The 17,642-nt window shown below is 31.9% G+C and overlaps 1 protein-coding gene across 1 annotated transcript in view; it reads left to right on the forward strand.

Moving 5' to 3' along the window:
* The window catches only part of LOC127730306 (uncharacterized), a 35,309-nt gene extending 19,423 nt beyond the window's left edge, over nt 1-15,886 (forward strand). Inside the window, exons 6-13 of the mRNA XM_052238640.1 lie at nt 808-976; nt 2,550-2,640; nt 3,499-3,610; nt 4,356-4,421; nt 6,061-6,174; nt 7,004-7,231; nt 7,974-8,074; nt 13,239-15,886. Coding sequence (XP_052094600.1) covers nt 808-976; nt 2,550-2,640; nt 3,499-3,610; nt 4,356-4,421; nt 6,061-6,174; nt 7,004-7,231; nt 7,974-8,074; nt 13,239-13,331 — 974 coding nt within the window. The 3' untranslated portion in view covers nt 13,332-15,886. The remainder of the gene's footprint in view (nt 1-807; nt 977-2,549; nt 2,641-3,498; nt 3,611-4,355; nt 4,422-6,060; nt 6,175-7,003; nt 7,232-7,973; nt 8,075-13,238) is intronic.
* The last annotated feature ends 1,756 nt before the right edge of the window (nt 15,887-17,642 follow it).

Consider the following 17,642-nt stretch of genomic DNA (forward strand, 5'->3'; position numbering starts at 1 on the left):
CACAAATGCACGAATCAGCAACCTTGGGTTAATCCTTTTGTTGTTATTTCATTATCATTTCTGATTGTAAATGAAAAAGTATGTAAATCTTTTTTTTGTCTAGCCTGAAAAATAAAGGCAACAGTAGTATACCGCTGTTCAAAATACATAAATCGATTGAGAAAAAAACAAATCTGAGTTACAAACTAAAACTGAGGGAAACACATCAAATATTAGAGGAGAACTACGACACAACAGAAACACAACATTAAAATGTAACACACTGAGACAGAGCAATCCATCATTCTGTCATTGTTGGCAACATTTAGGTTCAGTCTGTTGTTAAAAGTTTTTTTAGACATCAAAAAACTTTGTCAAGCCTTCATGGAATTTTATGAAATTTGGACATAAACTTTTTTATGACCAACAGACAGTAAAAGTTGAACATGGCATTGTAACCCCTTGGATATTAATGACCCTATTAGCAATGATTGTTATTTGATGTTTTATTAATTTTGTTATATTCCTTTGATCAGATAGTCTTACTCATGTACTTGGGTAATCGAACCATACCTTGTAATTAACTAAGTTTATTATTAAAAAAAACTTTCGTTTTATTAATTAAAATATTTTCAATACTGTGTATTGCCAAATTTTTGTAAATTTTAGAATTTGCATACAAGGCTCTGTAAAACATTGGGATTTTTGTTTAAGTGAATTTCATTTGATTGCTTAATAGTATTACATTATTCAAGAATGAATACAATGTATTTGAAGACTTATACATATACTAACAAATAGGTTAAACTAAATTTATTTATTTTCTAGGTATAGATACTATTTTAACAGTCATCATTACTTCTCAAGGAAATTCCTCTGTACCTCGAGCTGCCATACATCTTCTTAAAGCTTTTGTCCAAAGATTAAATCAAGCATCAACAGAATATTTACCAACCAACTTGTCACTTCGAACAGCAAAAAATTCAAACCATAAATCGTGAGTTCAGACTTTGTTATTTTTTATTTGAAATTTTAAATTGGCAAAAAGAAGCTTCATTTAGATTTTAAGGATTTATTTTTGTTTTTCCAGAATTCTGAACTTTTACTTGCATATAAACAACTTCCAAAAAAAATGTCACAAAAAGTTTATTTCAGCCAATCTTAAAAAACTTGTTTTAATATAATTGATGAAAGTTGTATCTTGTGTTGCTTTTCTCCATTTATTGCAAAGTAGATAACACTTTATGACTAGTTTAGGACAGACATATCATGGTTTCATAATTACTTTTTGGTTAAAGATTGCATGAAATGCAATCAAAACCTTATGGTACTGACTTGATATCTATATCTTCCAAGGTTTATCACTACCTTTGATGTTCAAACAAAATAGTGCAGTGAAGTGATCATTATTTAGATCCTATCCAGTCTATGTCATGTAATTTATTGATGATATGTTGTTATTTGATATTTAATTTACAATATGATGTGTATTTGAATTACAATACTTGTCAAGAAAACATTTTTTTTATAAAATATTACTTTAATGCATGGTGTATGAATCTGTTATAAAAATAGGTTCATCTACAAATGTACAATCATGAACAAAGGATGTTAACTGAACTCAAATTTTAAAATTTATAGTAAAATACAATTCAGTGTTTTATTTAAAAATTCACAAAATTTTAAAATGAATGCAATCTTTACCCTTCAGTGCTCACAAGCACTTTGATTTACTTATCCTATTCAGACGCCAGTGGGACATAAAACCACAATGCTCTCATAATGCATATAATCTATTTTGGAATCTCAATTCTCATTCATAATTGAAAGAATATATATTTGAATATCATACCATAATAAACGTCTTACAACAGCTCAGGACAGTCTAATCTTTAACATCATACAATATATACCTATAAGGAAATATCTCTTTACTCAAAAGTAGTCTGTTTGAATTTCAGAAAATTGTAAATGCACACACCCACACAAAAACATGTTTTAATACTTATTACATGAAATAATTCTAAACCTACACAGCTACTTTTGCATAGGTACTATTTCTGTACTGAAAATCTGTAGTACTGGAAATTTACTTTTAATATTTAGTACTATTTCTTTACTTTAAAATTATTGTAATATTAAGGTACCTTTATTTCACAGTACTTGATTTGTACTACAAATTTTAATACTACAAATTTTCGGTACAGAAATTATACCAACAGTGATCACAATATTTCATGTTTGAGAATTTTAAGAGATCGATCTGAAATAGACAAACTTTCAAAATGCTAAAACGGTATTACCAAAATCTGTAGTACCTTAATTTCAAGTACAAATCAAGTACTGTAAAAGATAGGTACCTAAATACTACAATAATTTTAAAGTAACAAAATAGTACTTACTACTAAAATTAGATTTCCAGTACTACAGATTTTTGGTACAGAAAAAGTACCTTAGCAAAAGTAGCTGTGTATACATAAAGTAACATTTAATATATTTATACACAATGATTCTGTCAATAGATTAAATCTTCTAAGAATCTTTGTTCAAATTATTTTAATAATTGACAGAGAGATCGACAAACTAATTCAAGAAATGTCTGATGTAAGATTGAAGAGAGGAGAAATACAATATACCATTCCAGAAGACAGACTTAGTCATGTAAGTATACACTTTTCCATCATTTATCCATCTAGAAATCATACATTTATATAAGCATACACTTTGTCACATTGGTAAATACTTATTAGAATAAGGAGTGTGAAACAATTTAAACTAGATAACCTATGGCCTGAATTATGATAAAATAAAAAAAAAAAAAAATATGAGACAGCAATCAAGGACTGCCACTGAATTACTGGCACCTAACTTAGGTTTAGGCGAATAAAGAATGTGGCACGGTTAAACATGTTTGTGAGAGCTATTGTGTTGCTGATTTCATTTCAAAGTTAGTCATGTACTATGTCTATGTTATAATACATTAGACGTGATTTAACACAATTCTTATTAGATAAAAGCGTTAGTCATGTAAGTTCACACTTATTCAATTTCAATCCAGAATATAGGCTTAGTTACATTTTATGACGCCCACTTTTGCAGTGCCAATTTTTTATGTTAAATGCTTACTTTTTAAGAACTTGTTAATTACTGTCTCATCGAAGTCTCTTTTGTCTCTTATATACTATCTGATAGATAAATTTAAAGAAAGGTATAAGATACCAAGGGAACAATCAAAACTATAATTTGAAGAAAAATATTACATTGGTATTTTGAATGATAATTGTTCAATATAATTATATATATCATGTATATTAAGCTACATTGTGAATTTTCTCCTTATTTTTGAAGGTTTACAGTGCATTCTACACAATGTGGATCTTTGGTACACAATGATTGTACTTTTAGTTCTACATTTTAGGCACTCAACTCATTTCGCATTGAACATTTGAGGGGGATTCAATATCATTTTTCCTACTACTTATTTTATAAAGGAGGATGGCAAATATTATTTTTTTAAAGAATTTTTCACAAGATGATCAGGAGGAAATGCGATCTAAATCAGCTGATATTGGACAGCACCCTCCAACTAAACAGCAGTTTCTTGATATGATAGAAGGTAGACAAAATTCAGGTTAGTGCCATTTGTTTTACCATCTTCAATAACGAAAAATTGCAATATCCCTAGTTTTACTAGTTTAGCCTGACAAAAATGATGCATCTTCTACGGTCAAACCTCTGTTAGTTCAAATTGAAGTCACTTGAGGTTTAGAGTTACACCATTTCCCTGTGGTAAGAGCTATATTAAGTAGGATTTATGAGTGATTTACATCTTAACTGTGTACCTTATACTGTCAATCTGGTATGGTAGATTCTTTGTTGTAAAAATGTTTTTATCTCAATTTATCTGCATTAATTTTTCAGTATTGAACTACATATAATAGCTTAGAACTTTGCAGATAACATTACATACAGTCTGACGTTATTTTCTAGACATCAATTACTTTGTTAACCTTCATGGAATGTAAGAAACTTGATCAATAGTTTTCTCATGATCAAGAAATATCATATGAAGAAAAAAGTTTGAATTTTTATTTTTTGTTGTATTTTAGTGATAAAAAAATTTAGTTTTTTGACAGCCAACATAACACTGACAGCAGCAATTGCAGGGGAGACACAAGATTCCATGGAACCCTTTACAAACAGTTCAGAATTGCTTTTGTACATACAAATAGAATAATGTCATTTTTTTTTTTTTTTTTGATACTGACTTTATCAGCAAGAATATCCAGATGGAAATATACAAATTTGCCGATAAAGCAGTTTAAGAGTAGTAAATTTATTATAGAAGAATGTTTTTTTTTTTTGTTCTGTTTCAGATTTAGATCCTGTACCAATCAATGCTTGTGCAAAGAGCTTTGACAACAAGAAATATTTTATAAAAGGTAAACATTGGTATCATCATTAATTTTCAAAACTATTAGATATTTGCAATTATGAAAATCTAGAGGTTTTATGCCTGGCAGTACTGTTAAGATTAATCAGAGGATTTTTTAAGCCCCTGCCATAGGCATCGGGGACATTAAGTGTTACCTTTGACTGTCCTTCCCTCCGTCTTTCCTTCCTTCTGTCTGTCCATCCCATTTTCGTTTCCTCACTCTAACAAGTATTTCTCATCCAAATTTATGAAACTCCTACACAATGCTAAGAACAAAAACAAGCAGACAGAGTTTGAATTTGGGCAGTGAGTCACTTTATACCGTTCTAGAGTTATGCCCCTTTTTAACTTAGAAAATTGCAACGCTTGAGTGGGGGCATTCGTGTCCTCAGACACATTCTTCTATTATGTGTAGGATAGAAAAAATTTAGGATATTCCTTCTTGGAAGTCCTTTTTCAGTTCATAATATAGATTGATGGAAAATGAAGTTGTAGATAGCAATATGATCAATTTTGTGTCTCAAACTCCTCCTAAACCCCTGAGTACAATTTATTGAATTTTTTTTACAATATTAACCACATAATGCTATTGTGCACCTCTTTGTTTTTAATCCGAATAATTTTCCCATTTTCCTTCAGCAATTTCAGTTACAAACTACAGTACTTATGCAATAATATCCTGTTCTCCTCCTCTTCCCCTAATCAGAGTTTGATGAAATGTTTTTTTTTGAATTTTCACCATATAATGAAAAAGTTCACTTAATATTTGGAGTTACCCTAACCAAAACTAGAAATTTGCAAGGGTTGGTGGTATGATTTTGTGAGCTTTGCTCATAGCACCTCTAGATATTATTTTAATTTTCAATGGAGCACAGACCTATAGATTTTAAAGCAAAAGATTCAACAGATATAAGTTATTATGTTAAAGTTTTAACATTTGCATGTTACCTTATTTACAGTAAATTTAGTGTTAAAACTTGAGGATACTATAAATAGATAAATAGGTGTAGTAAGGCTTCTCTCATTAGGATTGGTTGATATATATTATTCAACACTTATACCCACAAATTATACTGAGAGTCATAAAATTCACTCCCTCTGTGGTCTTGTGGTAGCTTACTGGACTAATGTGCAGAAGATTGTTGGTTTAATCCCCAGCCTGTTCAAACACAATACTTAAAATGATTAATATTTGAAGCTTCTTCACCAGGAATATGACATATAGGACTTATAGCAAAAACTGGTTGGCTCAGAGTCAGAAAAATAAGTCTGAGTAGAGAGATACATCTTCCTACAGACTGTTGCCTAATGAACTAGCAGATTTAAAATATGACTCATCCTTTCTGTATAGTACAAAGCAGGGATAGGCTGTTACTTTACTAAATTTTATTGTTTCACATTTTTCATGTCGGGCCTTTTATATCCTTCTATACAGTATGGGTTTTTCTCATTGTAGAAGGCCGTACAGTTGCCTATAATTGCTTACATCCACTTCATTTGAACTTTTGTGGATAGTTGTCTCATTGGCAATCATACCACATCCCCTTAATATTATATATAACATGTTGTCCTAAATATGCATGAAATATTTACTGCTGGATTTTAAGCATCCATTAATCTATCATAAAAGTTCTTTCATTTTACAGACCAAACAGTTGACATCCAGACAGATTCACTGCACGAGTTGAGACCAAATAAGACTTTGTCTACTGTATCTGCCTCATTAATAGCCACTCATGTCTGTGGAATGCTTAACAATCGTAAGTTCATTTTATAAGTCAAAATAATCCAGCAAAGATACCAAAATTGTATGCAAGGTGATATTTATACTAAGAAGATAGGAAAAAATGTTATCCTATCTTAAAACTTGTTATACAGGTTTGGTAAATTATGATACCATATTAAAGTTGGACTGCAGTTAATAATTTACAAGGATAACTGTATATAGACAAGGTCGTATTCCTCAATAACTAATAGGTCAATACAATATAGTATATGGATTTGTTAGAGAGTATACATCTGTCTTACACATGATGTCTTATTTAACCTCATTTCTAGACCTCAGTCTCAGATGAAGTTTTCTGAAGTTAATTGTGTCCTTAATATCTCATAAAGTCAACACCTGAATATTTGGTGTTTCTATGGTTGTGTTTGCTGTTTTTAGCCATATCCTTTAGAAGTGTCACTCATGTAATTATCTGTTGAAACTTTTCTGTTTCACATGGTCCAAAAAGCTTTGAAAGAATAAAACAGTGAACTCAATATGCTTTTGCAAATAAATTATGTTTTGTTGTCCATAGAAAGGAGTATCTAATGCAAGGACAACATTTGTATTTAAAACCGTGTTCTGTTTACTTCAGCACACATGTTTTTCTTACAAATCAGGTAATTCAAGTATTTCAGTATTATTGATATTTATTCTTGTTCATTAATATTAAGCTGCCTCTTGCATGTAGATGTAAATTTAAAAATGGAAGTTGAAGATCACTACAATAAACAAGTATAAAAAAAATTATGAGTGGCTTAAGCCTTTCCACCTGTCAGAAATGAAAATTAAATTTGACCATGGTGATTTTCATAATATTTCAGGCAAAGGTGGTGAGATTATTTTTGGATTATCCACAATATCAAAGGCAGAAGGATTAAAGGCATCTAGGGATGATCGAGATGAGTTTAGACTTGGTGTAGATAGAATGATGACTAATAAATTATCTCCCCCTGCCCTGCATTATTTGTTTGACATGGAGTACCATCAGGTTGTAAAAGAGAAGGAAGATACAGGACAATTAATACCAATACAAGATTTGTACATTATTGGTAAGTATGGCTGAAGTGTTGAAGGAATATAAAGTAAAATATGCATAACTAAAATGTACTAATGTCTCAACTTGTGAATTTAAAGCAATTATGAAAAAATAGGTATTGATTTCATCCTATGCACAGATTTTTGGCTTCGAACAAATTTAGAACTCGTAGAAGAATACAAAAATTATGCATAGTTGGATAAATCTGGAAATTGATAACTACAAAATTTACCCCTTTCATGTTGAACAAAGATTTCTTATTCTTAAATGATTTTCAATCCATTATTTATTGACATCATTATTACAACCTACCTTGAAATTTTTTTTTTCTTCATACAATTAATAAATTGGTATATTACTTTACTTATTTATGTTCATGATGTTAGCAGATATTGAACTTGCACATTTAATCTTGACCTCACAACTTTTTATACTGGTGTTCTTTACCATTACTGTTGTTTAAGCCTTCAAAAGCAAAATGGGGTGATGGGTATTATGAACTTGGACAAATTCTGACCAAAATTGTGAAGTTAGCAGCCATATTTGCACATTAATAACCTATAGAAAAAATGTGCTTAAGCCCATAATATACTGTTAAAACATCAATTTTTGTTGGGTTAAAATTTTGTGGGTTTTGTTTCGCTTGTAACGAAAGTTGTAAAATTTTTGTCACAGAATGTAAGACATAGGGATTGCAATCTGGCGGCATCTGGAATTTGTAAGTCTTTTTTTAATCAAGAAATAACTTGTTTCAGTAATCAGGATAAAGCCATCAAAAGGTATTTTATATACAATGAGGAAAGACGATAATAGTTATATCAGATTTGGTTCTACTACCTCGCCATTATCTATTCAGGTAAGTAAAGACAGGACTCAGAATTGGTAAATGCCAACTTATCATTTTTATATTGTCCATAAATTAATTCTTCTTGTCTGTGATGACTTACTTAGGAAAGATTTCTTTTTCTTTTTCTTTTCCTGCATTATGCTGTATGTATCTTAGTCCTCAATGCCTTATGCTAAGTTTTCTAAATAGGCCCATTTTAGAATCAGTACTTACAATTATGAGAGACCTTACATATTTGTATTTAGTAGTATTGTCATTTGTACATCATAATATCATGCATTATATGAGGCTCTGTCTCCTCAGGGTCTTATGATAGACTAATGATATATGTATGAAGCTATTCATGTTTGTAAATTTTTATCTGTTTAAGGGGAACCACTCATGGTAAGAAAATGATATTTGATATGCAGTTGTATTAGCATTGGCATGTCATTTCCTTGGAGATAATTTGACCCCACCTCCTCAGTCATGGTCCATTGACCTGCATTTTTGTTTGTTTGTATTTTACATCATTAAGTTTGGGCATTTAAAGGATGAGGTTCACTTTGGGAGAATATGACCTTCAGAATTTCTACTTTATCATAAATTTCAAATAGGCCATACTTTGATTTTTCAATGGATCTATTAATCCTAAGTAAAACAGATATCTTCATGGTAGTATATTATAGGCTGCAAAGTCAATAGAGTTTGGAGATGTTGTTGAAAAACGAAAGATTGTGAGCATTTTCAGATCTTAAAACTTTCAAGAGAACCTTTGCTGCAATTAACTATCAAAAATGTTCTGTAAACATAGGTGCCAAGGTTATATTGAATCCCTCAAAAAAGTATTTTCCTGATCATACAGGGGTTGCAGCCAAAGTTTATATATACTTATAACTGTAATAAATCTTTGATGAAAAATTGAACCAATAGTGACGTTATAAAATGAGTTCTTCATAATTAAAGGGCTATATCTTTGTAATTATACCCCACGCAACGAGTTGCGCAGGGTATAATGTTTTTGACCCGTCCGTCAGTCCTGTTTCTTGTCATCACAACTCCTCTCAAACCACACAACAGAATTTCACGAAACCTTTTTAGATAATAAGGACATACTATGTAGTTGTGCATATCAACAGGAAATTACGATTCAATTCTTTCTCTAGGAGTTACGCCCCTTTGAACTTATTTACTTTAATGTACTACTGCAACAGTTTGTCATCGCAACTCCTCTCAAACCACACAACAGAATTTCATGAAACCTTTTCAGATAATAAGGACATACTACGTATATGTGCATATCGACAGGAAATTATGATTCAATTTTTTTTCCAGGAGTTACGCCCCTTTGAACTTATTTGCCCAATATACTACTGCAACCTTTTGTCATCGCAACTCCTCTCAAACCACACAACAGAATTTCATGAAACCTTTTCAGATAATAAGGACATACTACGTAGATGTGCATATCGACAGGAAATTACGATTCAATTTTTTTCCAGGAGTTACGCTCCTTTGAACTTATTTGCCCAATATACTACTGCAACCTTTTGTCATCGCAACTCCTCTCAAACCACACAACAGAATTTCATGAAACTGTGTAGATAATAAGGACATACTATGTAGATGTGCATATTGACAGGAAATTATGATTCAATTTTTTTTTTCTGATACAATTTTTTTTTTCTTACACTTATTTTATTTCTCCAATGACAATGTGGGGACGTGGGGTATGTGAGTGCGCTGACTAATGTTCTTTTATTTTATAATGTGTTATGCCTAAAAGAAGTTTTTTTTGTCTTGCCTGCGAAGTAAGTCGCTGAAAGCGAGACAAAGATGTTGTTTTCCCGGCGTCATTGTCATCAGCATCAACAATTGTTAAGTTTTCTGCTTAAGGCAGTTTGATAGGAACTACTTGTGATAGATCAATGATATTTTCTATAAAGATGCATTATTATCAGTACATATCAGTTCGATGACTATTTTGAGGTCCTGCCCCTATAGGTCATGGTCTAGTGACTCAATTAATTACCTATTTTAAATGTTAAGTTTTCTGCTTAAGCTAGTTTGATAGGAACTACTTATGATAGACAATGATTTTTTCTATAAAGTTGCATTACTATCACTACATCTCAGTTTGTCAACCATTTCGAGGCCCTGCCCTTTAGGTCATGGTCAAGCAACTTTGAATTAATTAGCAATGTTGCTGTCCATCAGATTGTTTTTTTTTTGAAATTTTTCTGTCGACAGGTGAGACATGTTTCTGTGTCAACAGTTTATATTATTATTATTGATCATGGTATACCACAACTATTTATATGTAAAATGTGTAGTATGTAGCCAGATTAAAAAAAAAGACAATTGTAACCATTTAAGAACCTAATCCTTTCAACATTTGTATTACCCCTTAAAAATAACATGAAACATATCTCTGTCAGCAGTTTAATTAAAAAGAACATTGATACAGCTTTGATAATTTGTTTGCTGTTGCATTTACATCCATAGAATTAGGGACTCCACTCTCTTGGGTATGCTTTGACTTGAATTTTTAAATAGTCCAAATTAGTTGTGTTCATAAAAAAGTATTTATTGTAGACAAATCTGTTATACTATTACATAACTTTTCATGCTTGACAGCACAGGTAGTGTTGGAAATCACCTGGAAAATAATAATAAGTGTTCAGTCTTAATTTTTGGATGCCTTCTACCAATTCAATTTTGGAGCATTATTGGAATGTTTATTTATGAAGTTTACTTAAATATTTTTTTTGTTAGGTGCACATTTAGGTTTAACTGGCTCAATTTTCATATACAGCAATTACTTGGATTGAACCCATGTTTTTTTCATGAGCAACTATCTTAAAATAAATGAGAATATTATATTATACACTAAAAGGGATTTTCACTGCATATTTTCCTGGGTTGGAAAGTGGCCATTGTTTATGATTGACCGAGATCTAAAAGAGCAATACAAGCTCTTGAAAGCTTTTAGTTTATTTTAAAAAATCAGATAAAGCCAGTGAATTTATATATTCTTGTAACATTTCTAATTAACTTTGACTAAGTTTTATTGGGAATTTTAAAAATATTATATATTCTACCTCATTCAAAAGTCAGAAAATTGTCTGTAGAATTTATAGAATTTTGTATTTATTTTACACTGCAAGTTCTAACTAGCTAGAGGCTCTCAAGAGCCTGTGTCGCTCACCTGATTCTACTTTGGTTTTGGAAATCATGTGAAAATAGATTAAAATCATAACAGATACCCTAATAATGAGTGAGGCCAAATTTGGTTTAATATTGGTCCTGTAATTTGATAAAAAATTCTGGTGGCCATCTTGAACAGTAAATCGGCAACAAAGTAGCAACACTTCATCAGCACCTCATAAGAAACATTTATGCCATGTTTTGGTTTCATTCCATTCAGTGCACCTCTAGAAGAAGCATTTGTATGTATTTCCCATAGGGTCTTATGTTAAAGGAAATCCCCCCCATTGGCGGTCATCATGGATGAAGGATCAGCTTCAAAGTAACAAAACTTAGTCAGCACCTCATAAGGAACATTCATGCCATGTTTGGTTTCAATCCATTCAGTATGTGGTTCTCTAAAAGAAGACATTTGTATGTATTGTCCATAGGGTCCTTTGTTAAACATTGTCCCCATCTGGCGGCCATCGTGGATGAAGGATAAGCTTCAAAGTAACAACACTTGGTCAGCACCTCAAAAGGAACATGCATGCCATGTTTGGTTTCATTCCATTCAATGGTTCTCTAAAAGAAAACATTTGTATGTATTTCTCATAGGGTCCTATGTTAAACTAAGTCCTCCGCTGGCGGCCATCTTAGATTATGGATCGGCTTCATAGTAACAACACTTGGTCAGCACCTCATAAGGAACATTCATGCCATGTTTGGTTTCATTGCATTTAGTGGTTCTCTAAAAGAAGACATTTGTATGTATTTCCAATAGGGTCCTATGTTAAACTAATTCCCCCACTGGCGGCCATCTTGGATGATGGAACAGCTTCAAAGTAACAACACTTGGTCAGCACCTCATAAGGAACATTCATGTCATGTTTGGTTTCATTCCACTCAGTGGTTCTCTAAAAGAAGACATTTGTATGTATTTCCCATAGGGTCCTATGTTAAACTAAGTCCCCTGCTAGCGGCCATCTTGGATTATGGATCGGCTTCAAAGTAACAACAATCGGTCAGCACCTCATAAGAAACATTCATGCCATGTTTGGTTTCATTCCATTCAGTGGTTCTCTAAAAGAAGACATTTGTATGTATTTCCCATAGGGTCCAATGTTAAACTAAGTCCCCTGCTGGCGGCCATCTTGGATTATGGATCGGCTTCAAAGTAACAACACTGGGTCAGCACCTCATAAGGAACATTAATGCCATGTTTGGTTTCATTCCATTCAGTGGTTCTCTAAAAGAAGACATTTGTATGTATTTCTCATAGGGTCCCATGTTAAATAAAGTCCCCTGCTGGCAGCCATCTTGGATTATGGATCGGCTTCAAAGTAACAACACTTGGTCAGCACCTCAAAAGAAACATTCATGCCATGTTTGGTTTCATTCCATTCAGTGGTTCTCTAAAAGAAGACATTTGTATGTATTTCCCATAGGGTCCCATGTTAAACTAAGTCCCCCGCTGGCGGCCATCTTGGATTATGGATCGGCTTCAAAGTAACAACACTGGGTCAACACCTCATAAGGAACATTCATGCCATGTTTGGTTTCATTCCATTCAGTGGTTCTCTAAAAGAAGACATTTGTATGTATTTCCCGTAGGGTCTTATGTTAAACTAAGTCCCCCGCTGGCGGCCATCTTGGATGATGGATCCACTACAAAGTAACAACACTCGGTCAGCACCTCATAAGAAACATTCATGCCATGTTTGGTTTCATTCCAGTCAGTGGTTCTCTAGAAGAAGTCCAAAATGTAAAAAGTTAATGACGACGACGGATGATGGAAAAGTGATGAGAAAAGCTCACTTGGCCCTTCGGGCCAGGTGAGCTAAAAAGGACTGAATGCAAATCATAAACCACTGTCTATCAAAGAACTGATAGGCTGTTGTGATCATAACTACAATGATATTGTGAATATATTAAAAATTGTTTCTTGTTTTAAGAAATTTAACAGTCTTTTGACCTATAATAAAGTTGTATTTTATTCTTTATACAGGATTTAAGAAATTTGGTAATATTAGAAGAAGAGGACAGATACAGATTACAGATCATAGAGCTACGACATAAATTGCAAGAACATTCCCTATAGCTGTATTTCAGAGCTCAGTTTCAATGACAGTGATACCACTGATCTGGATTCTTGTGAACTAAAATAACTACATGTACATGTAGTACATTGATAGGACTTCGTTATATTGTTGTTTGATTGTCCCCCATGACAAGCTATAAATGTATAACTCCTTCCTTTTTCTGAAATAAATTTTAAAAGGGTTTTAACGTAGGGGGTCTCAAATGGATGCAGAAATGTTAAATTTTTTTTTTCAGCCGATTTATGGCATGAATGTCTCACAGATAGATAAGATTTTAAAGTATATGGAACCCTTTAAAATTTAAAGAAAAAGTGTTTATTGACCTTGGACAGATAAAGTATGTGGGACATTGGAACAATTATAAAGTTTTTTTGTGACTATGGTTCCAAAAGGTTTTTTTTTCAGTATTTATAGGACCTTCAAATTATTTTGCTCTGTTTGAAATTGGACATAAACATCAGTCAGTTGTGTGCATATCTATTGATGCCAGGGATGTGATATATCCTTTGAGACTTGACTGTTCACTTACAGTGCTTATCCTAAAGTCTTTGCCCTTTCACAATACCAATTGCTAAAATGTTTTACCAAAATTGCAGTTTGAATTCCTGTCTACTATCTGATCAACTGGTAAAACAGTTTAGCTCATAGCTAGTGAAAAGTTGTAAGTATGAAGTGCAGTTTAATAAAAAACTATACTTACAATCCTGAAGAATTATATCGTAAATTGCATTGCATTTGCTCTCAAATCTTCATTTCTCTAAGATATTAATAAAAAAATTTACAGAACAAAAAAAAGTATTTATTTAATTATTGCCCTTGGACATTGGAACTCTGTTCTTTTATTGGTTCTGAAATAGTCAAATACTTGGGTACGGGAGGCAACTCTTGATATTCATCTCATTATAGATGTACGAAAACATTGATTTTAAAGAATATAACTGACTCGCGGGAACGAAAAAAAGGAAAAATTTAAGAAAATTCCCATGTTTTCACAATATTTTCCTGAACCATTTAAGCTATGTTTGAGCATGTTACTGTGTGTGTAATAAAAATTGGGAATTTTTTGTTATTACCTACAAATTAGTCAACATTGTCAAATTGTCAACAAACCCCTTATAGGAGTTATTTCCACTGAATGATAATTATGTCAAAAAACTATTATTGATAGAGAGAAACTTTAAAGGGCAAAATAAGAACTACATTTAAGTCAAAATGGCCAAATTGTCAGATTCATTAAAACATTAATTGCACAATATGCCAATTATCTCGAAATTATATATGATTCATAGTGTTTCGTAAATTATACCATAGTTTTTGTTGAAACCCCCTGTCCATAACCTCACAAGACTAAAATTTTTCAGAATAATATATTATTATTACCTTTAACACATTTTATATTACATGTATTATTTGGCCTAAAGTATATTTTTTCTCCAATTAATATATATATATTTATTTTTATCTATTTTTGATTCAGCCATGCTGGATCTATGTGATCACTCCGGATTTGGAGATGGTGCAGAATTCTTAGATGAAGAAATATCATGAAACTAATAATGTGTTTTTATGCTTGAAGAAACTTTATACACCATTTTGATTATTTATTGCCAACTTTTGACATGTTATTTGCCCTTAAATTAAAAAAAAGATTGGACTCAACCGAAAGGATTCACACAGGCGTTGGTTCACCAGACGTAGTTTAAGAAAAGATTGGTCGAACAGCTACTTTATTTTAGATATATACTTGCATATAGTCCCTTTGAAAATCAATATTTATGATAAATTACTGTTGATTAATTAATGTGAAAAAGTAATATGTATAATTTAAGCAGTTGATGAGAATTATGAAAGTATTTTATCAGTATCTTATGCTTGTGTAAGTAATTGAATAAAATTTGATACAAGAAATGTATAGATATCCAAGTTGATTTCCACACTTTTTTGAAATGCTCTTATTCCAATTCTTTTCTTAGGCAATTAAGACTACTGAAAAATATAGTATGATAAACTGTCGCTATTTACAAATAATTTCCCTCCAAGGTGGGAGTTTATATTGGAACCACCAACACTTTAATGTCCATCTTAATTGACCACATTTAATATCTCATGTATTACATAATTGAATACACAATAATATTGACCTCAAAAGTAGACCTATAATCACTTGATTTACACTACATAAAACTATTCTGTAAATTATTTCTCGATGATGAATAATTAAGGATAAAAAAGATGCATGTTTTTGCAAAGAAAAAAACCCAAAAAACCAAATATGTATGAAAAAATGAAAGCAGGGTCTATTTTACTTGTAAAATCAGTGTTATAATCATCTGATATTAGTCAATAATTTATGTGATTTATATTTAAAATTATCATTAATTAGCTTGAAACAATAAACAAAATTGCATAACTCTAACCTGGGGATTTTCTGCAATCTAATTTATTTGTTTATTACCCATTATAATATTGCTATTCAACAGTGTAAGGAATTGTACATGTATATTTGAATACAGGAAATTATTTTATTTCTATGAAGAAGGAACACCAATTTAAATAAAAATTAGTTATTTGATATTTGTTGTTGAAAAAGTGCATTTTCAATACCTGTTTTCTAAAATTATTAAAATCTTCCTTTGAAGATTTATGTAACCAGTCATGCCATAACTATTTAATTGAAAGAAAAGGAAGATATTAGAAATCATTGCCTCTTCTAAAAATTGAAATCTCTAAATAATTGGTACTAAAATTGAGAAATTCTCTATCTTTGGGCAATTTTTTTTTTAAATTAGATTATGGAAATGAAATAAAACCATTCATCTTCAGTGTGATATAATATTTATCAAAAATAAATAAATGATTCTAAGATGAGTTAGAAAAATTGCATACCTATACTTAAAAATAGAAATATTCCCAAAAGCAACCATTTCCAAGTAAATTTAGGGAGACAAGCTTGTTTTATCAACTGATAAAAACCCCATTATCTTTCTGAATTTAATGCAAGAGTTATATATCAAGGTTTTTGTTTGTTTACCACAATACCTGAGAATATTATTTGAAATTATGCACACAACTCTTCCAGTCTTTCCATCAGTGATTTCAACTACTTTGATTGTCAGAAGTACCATAGAAGAAGTACATTTTTACTGAGAATTGGGGTGATTTGAAAAAAGAAATAAGTGAAATAATAATGAAAATGAAAAATTTCTACATTCAATTCCAGTGTTGTCTAATTTTTTAGCTCACCTGGCCTGAAGGGACAGGTGAGCTTTTCTCATCACTTGGCGTACGACGTCATCCTCGTTAACTTTTTACATTTTGAACTTCTTCTAGAGAACCACTGAATGGAATGAAACCAAACATGGCTAAAAGTTCCTTATGAGGTGCTGACCAAGAGTTGTTACTTTGTAGCTGATCCATCATCCAAGATGGCTGCCATCAGGGGACTTCGTTTAACATAGGACCCTATAGACAATACATACAAATGTCTTCTTTTAGAGAACCATTGAATGGAATTAAACAAAACATGGCATGAATGTTCCTTATGAGGTGCTGACCAAGTGTTGTTACTTTGAAGCAGATCCATCATCCAAGATGGCCGCCAGCCATGGACTTCGTTTAACATAGGACCCTATATATATATGGACAATACATACAAATGTCTTCTTTCAGAGAACCATTGAATGGAATGAAACCAAACATGGCATGAATGTTCCTTATGAGGTGCTGACCAAGTGTGAATACTTTGAAGCCGATCCATCATCCAAGATGGCCGCCAGAGGGGGACTTAGTTTAACATAGGACCCTATGGGAAATACATACAAATGTCTTCTTTTAGAGAACCACTAAATGGAATGAAATAAAACATGGCATGAATGTTCCTTATGAGGTGCTGACCAAGTGTTGTAACTTTGTAGGGGATCAATCATCCAAGATGGCCGCCAGCGGGAGACTTCGTTGAACATATGACCCTATGGACAATACATACAAATGTCTTCTTTTAGAGGACCACTGAATGGAATGAAACCAAACATGGCATGAATGTTCCTTATGAGGTGCTGACCAAGTGTTGTTACTTTGAAGCCGATCCATCATCCAAGATGGCCACCAGAGCGGGTCTTATTTTAACATAGGACCCTATGGGAAATACATACAAATGTCTTCTTTTAGAGAACCACTGAATGGAATGAAACCAAAACTAGCATGAATGTTCCTTGTGAGGTGCTGACCAAGTGTTGTTACTTTGTAGCCAATCAATCATCCAAGATGGCTGCCAGCAGGGAACTTAGTTTAACAAAGGACCCTATGTGAAA

The sequence above is a fragment of the Mytilus californianus genome, unplaced genomic scaffold, assembly GCF_021869535.1.
Source record: "Mytilus californianus isolate M0D057914Y unplaced genomic scaffold, xbMytCali1.0.p SCAF_2, whole genome shotgun sequence".
NCBI lineage: Eukaryota > Metazoa > Mollusca > Bivalvia > Mytilida > Mytilidae > Mytilus > Mytilus californianus.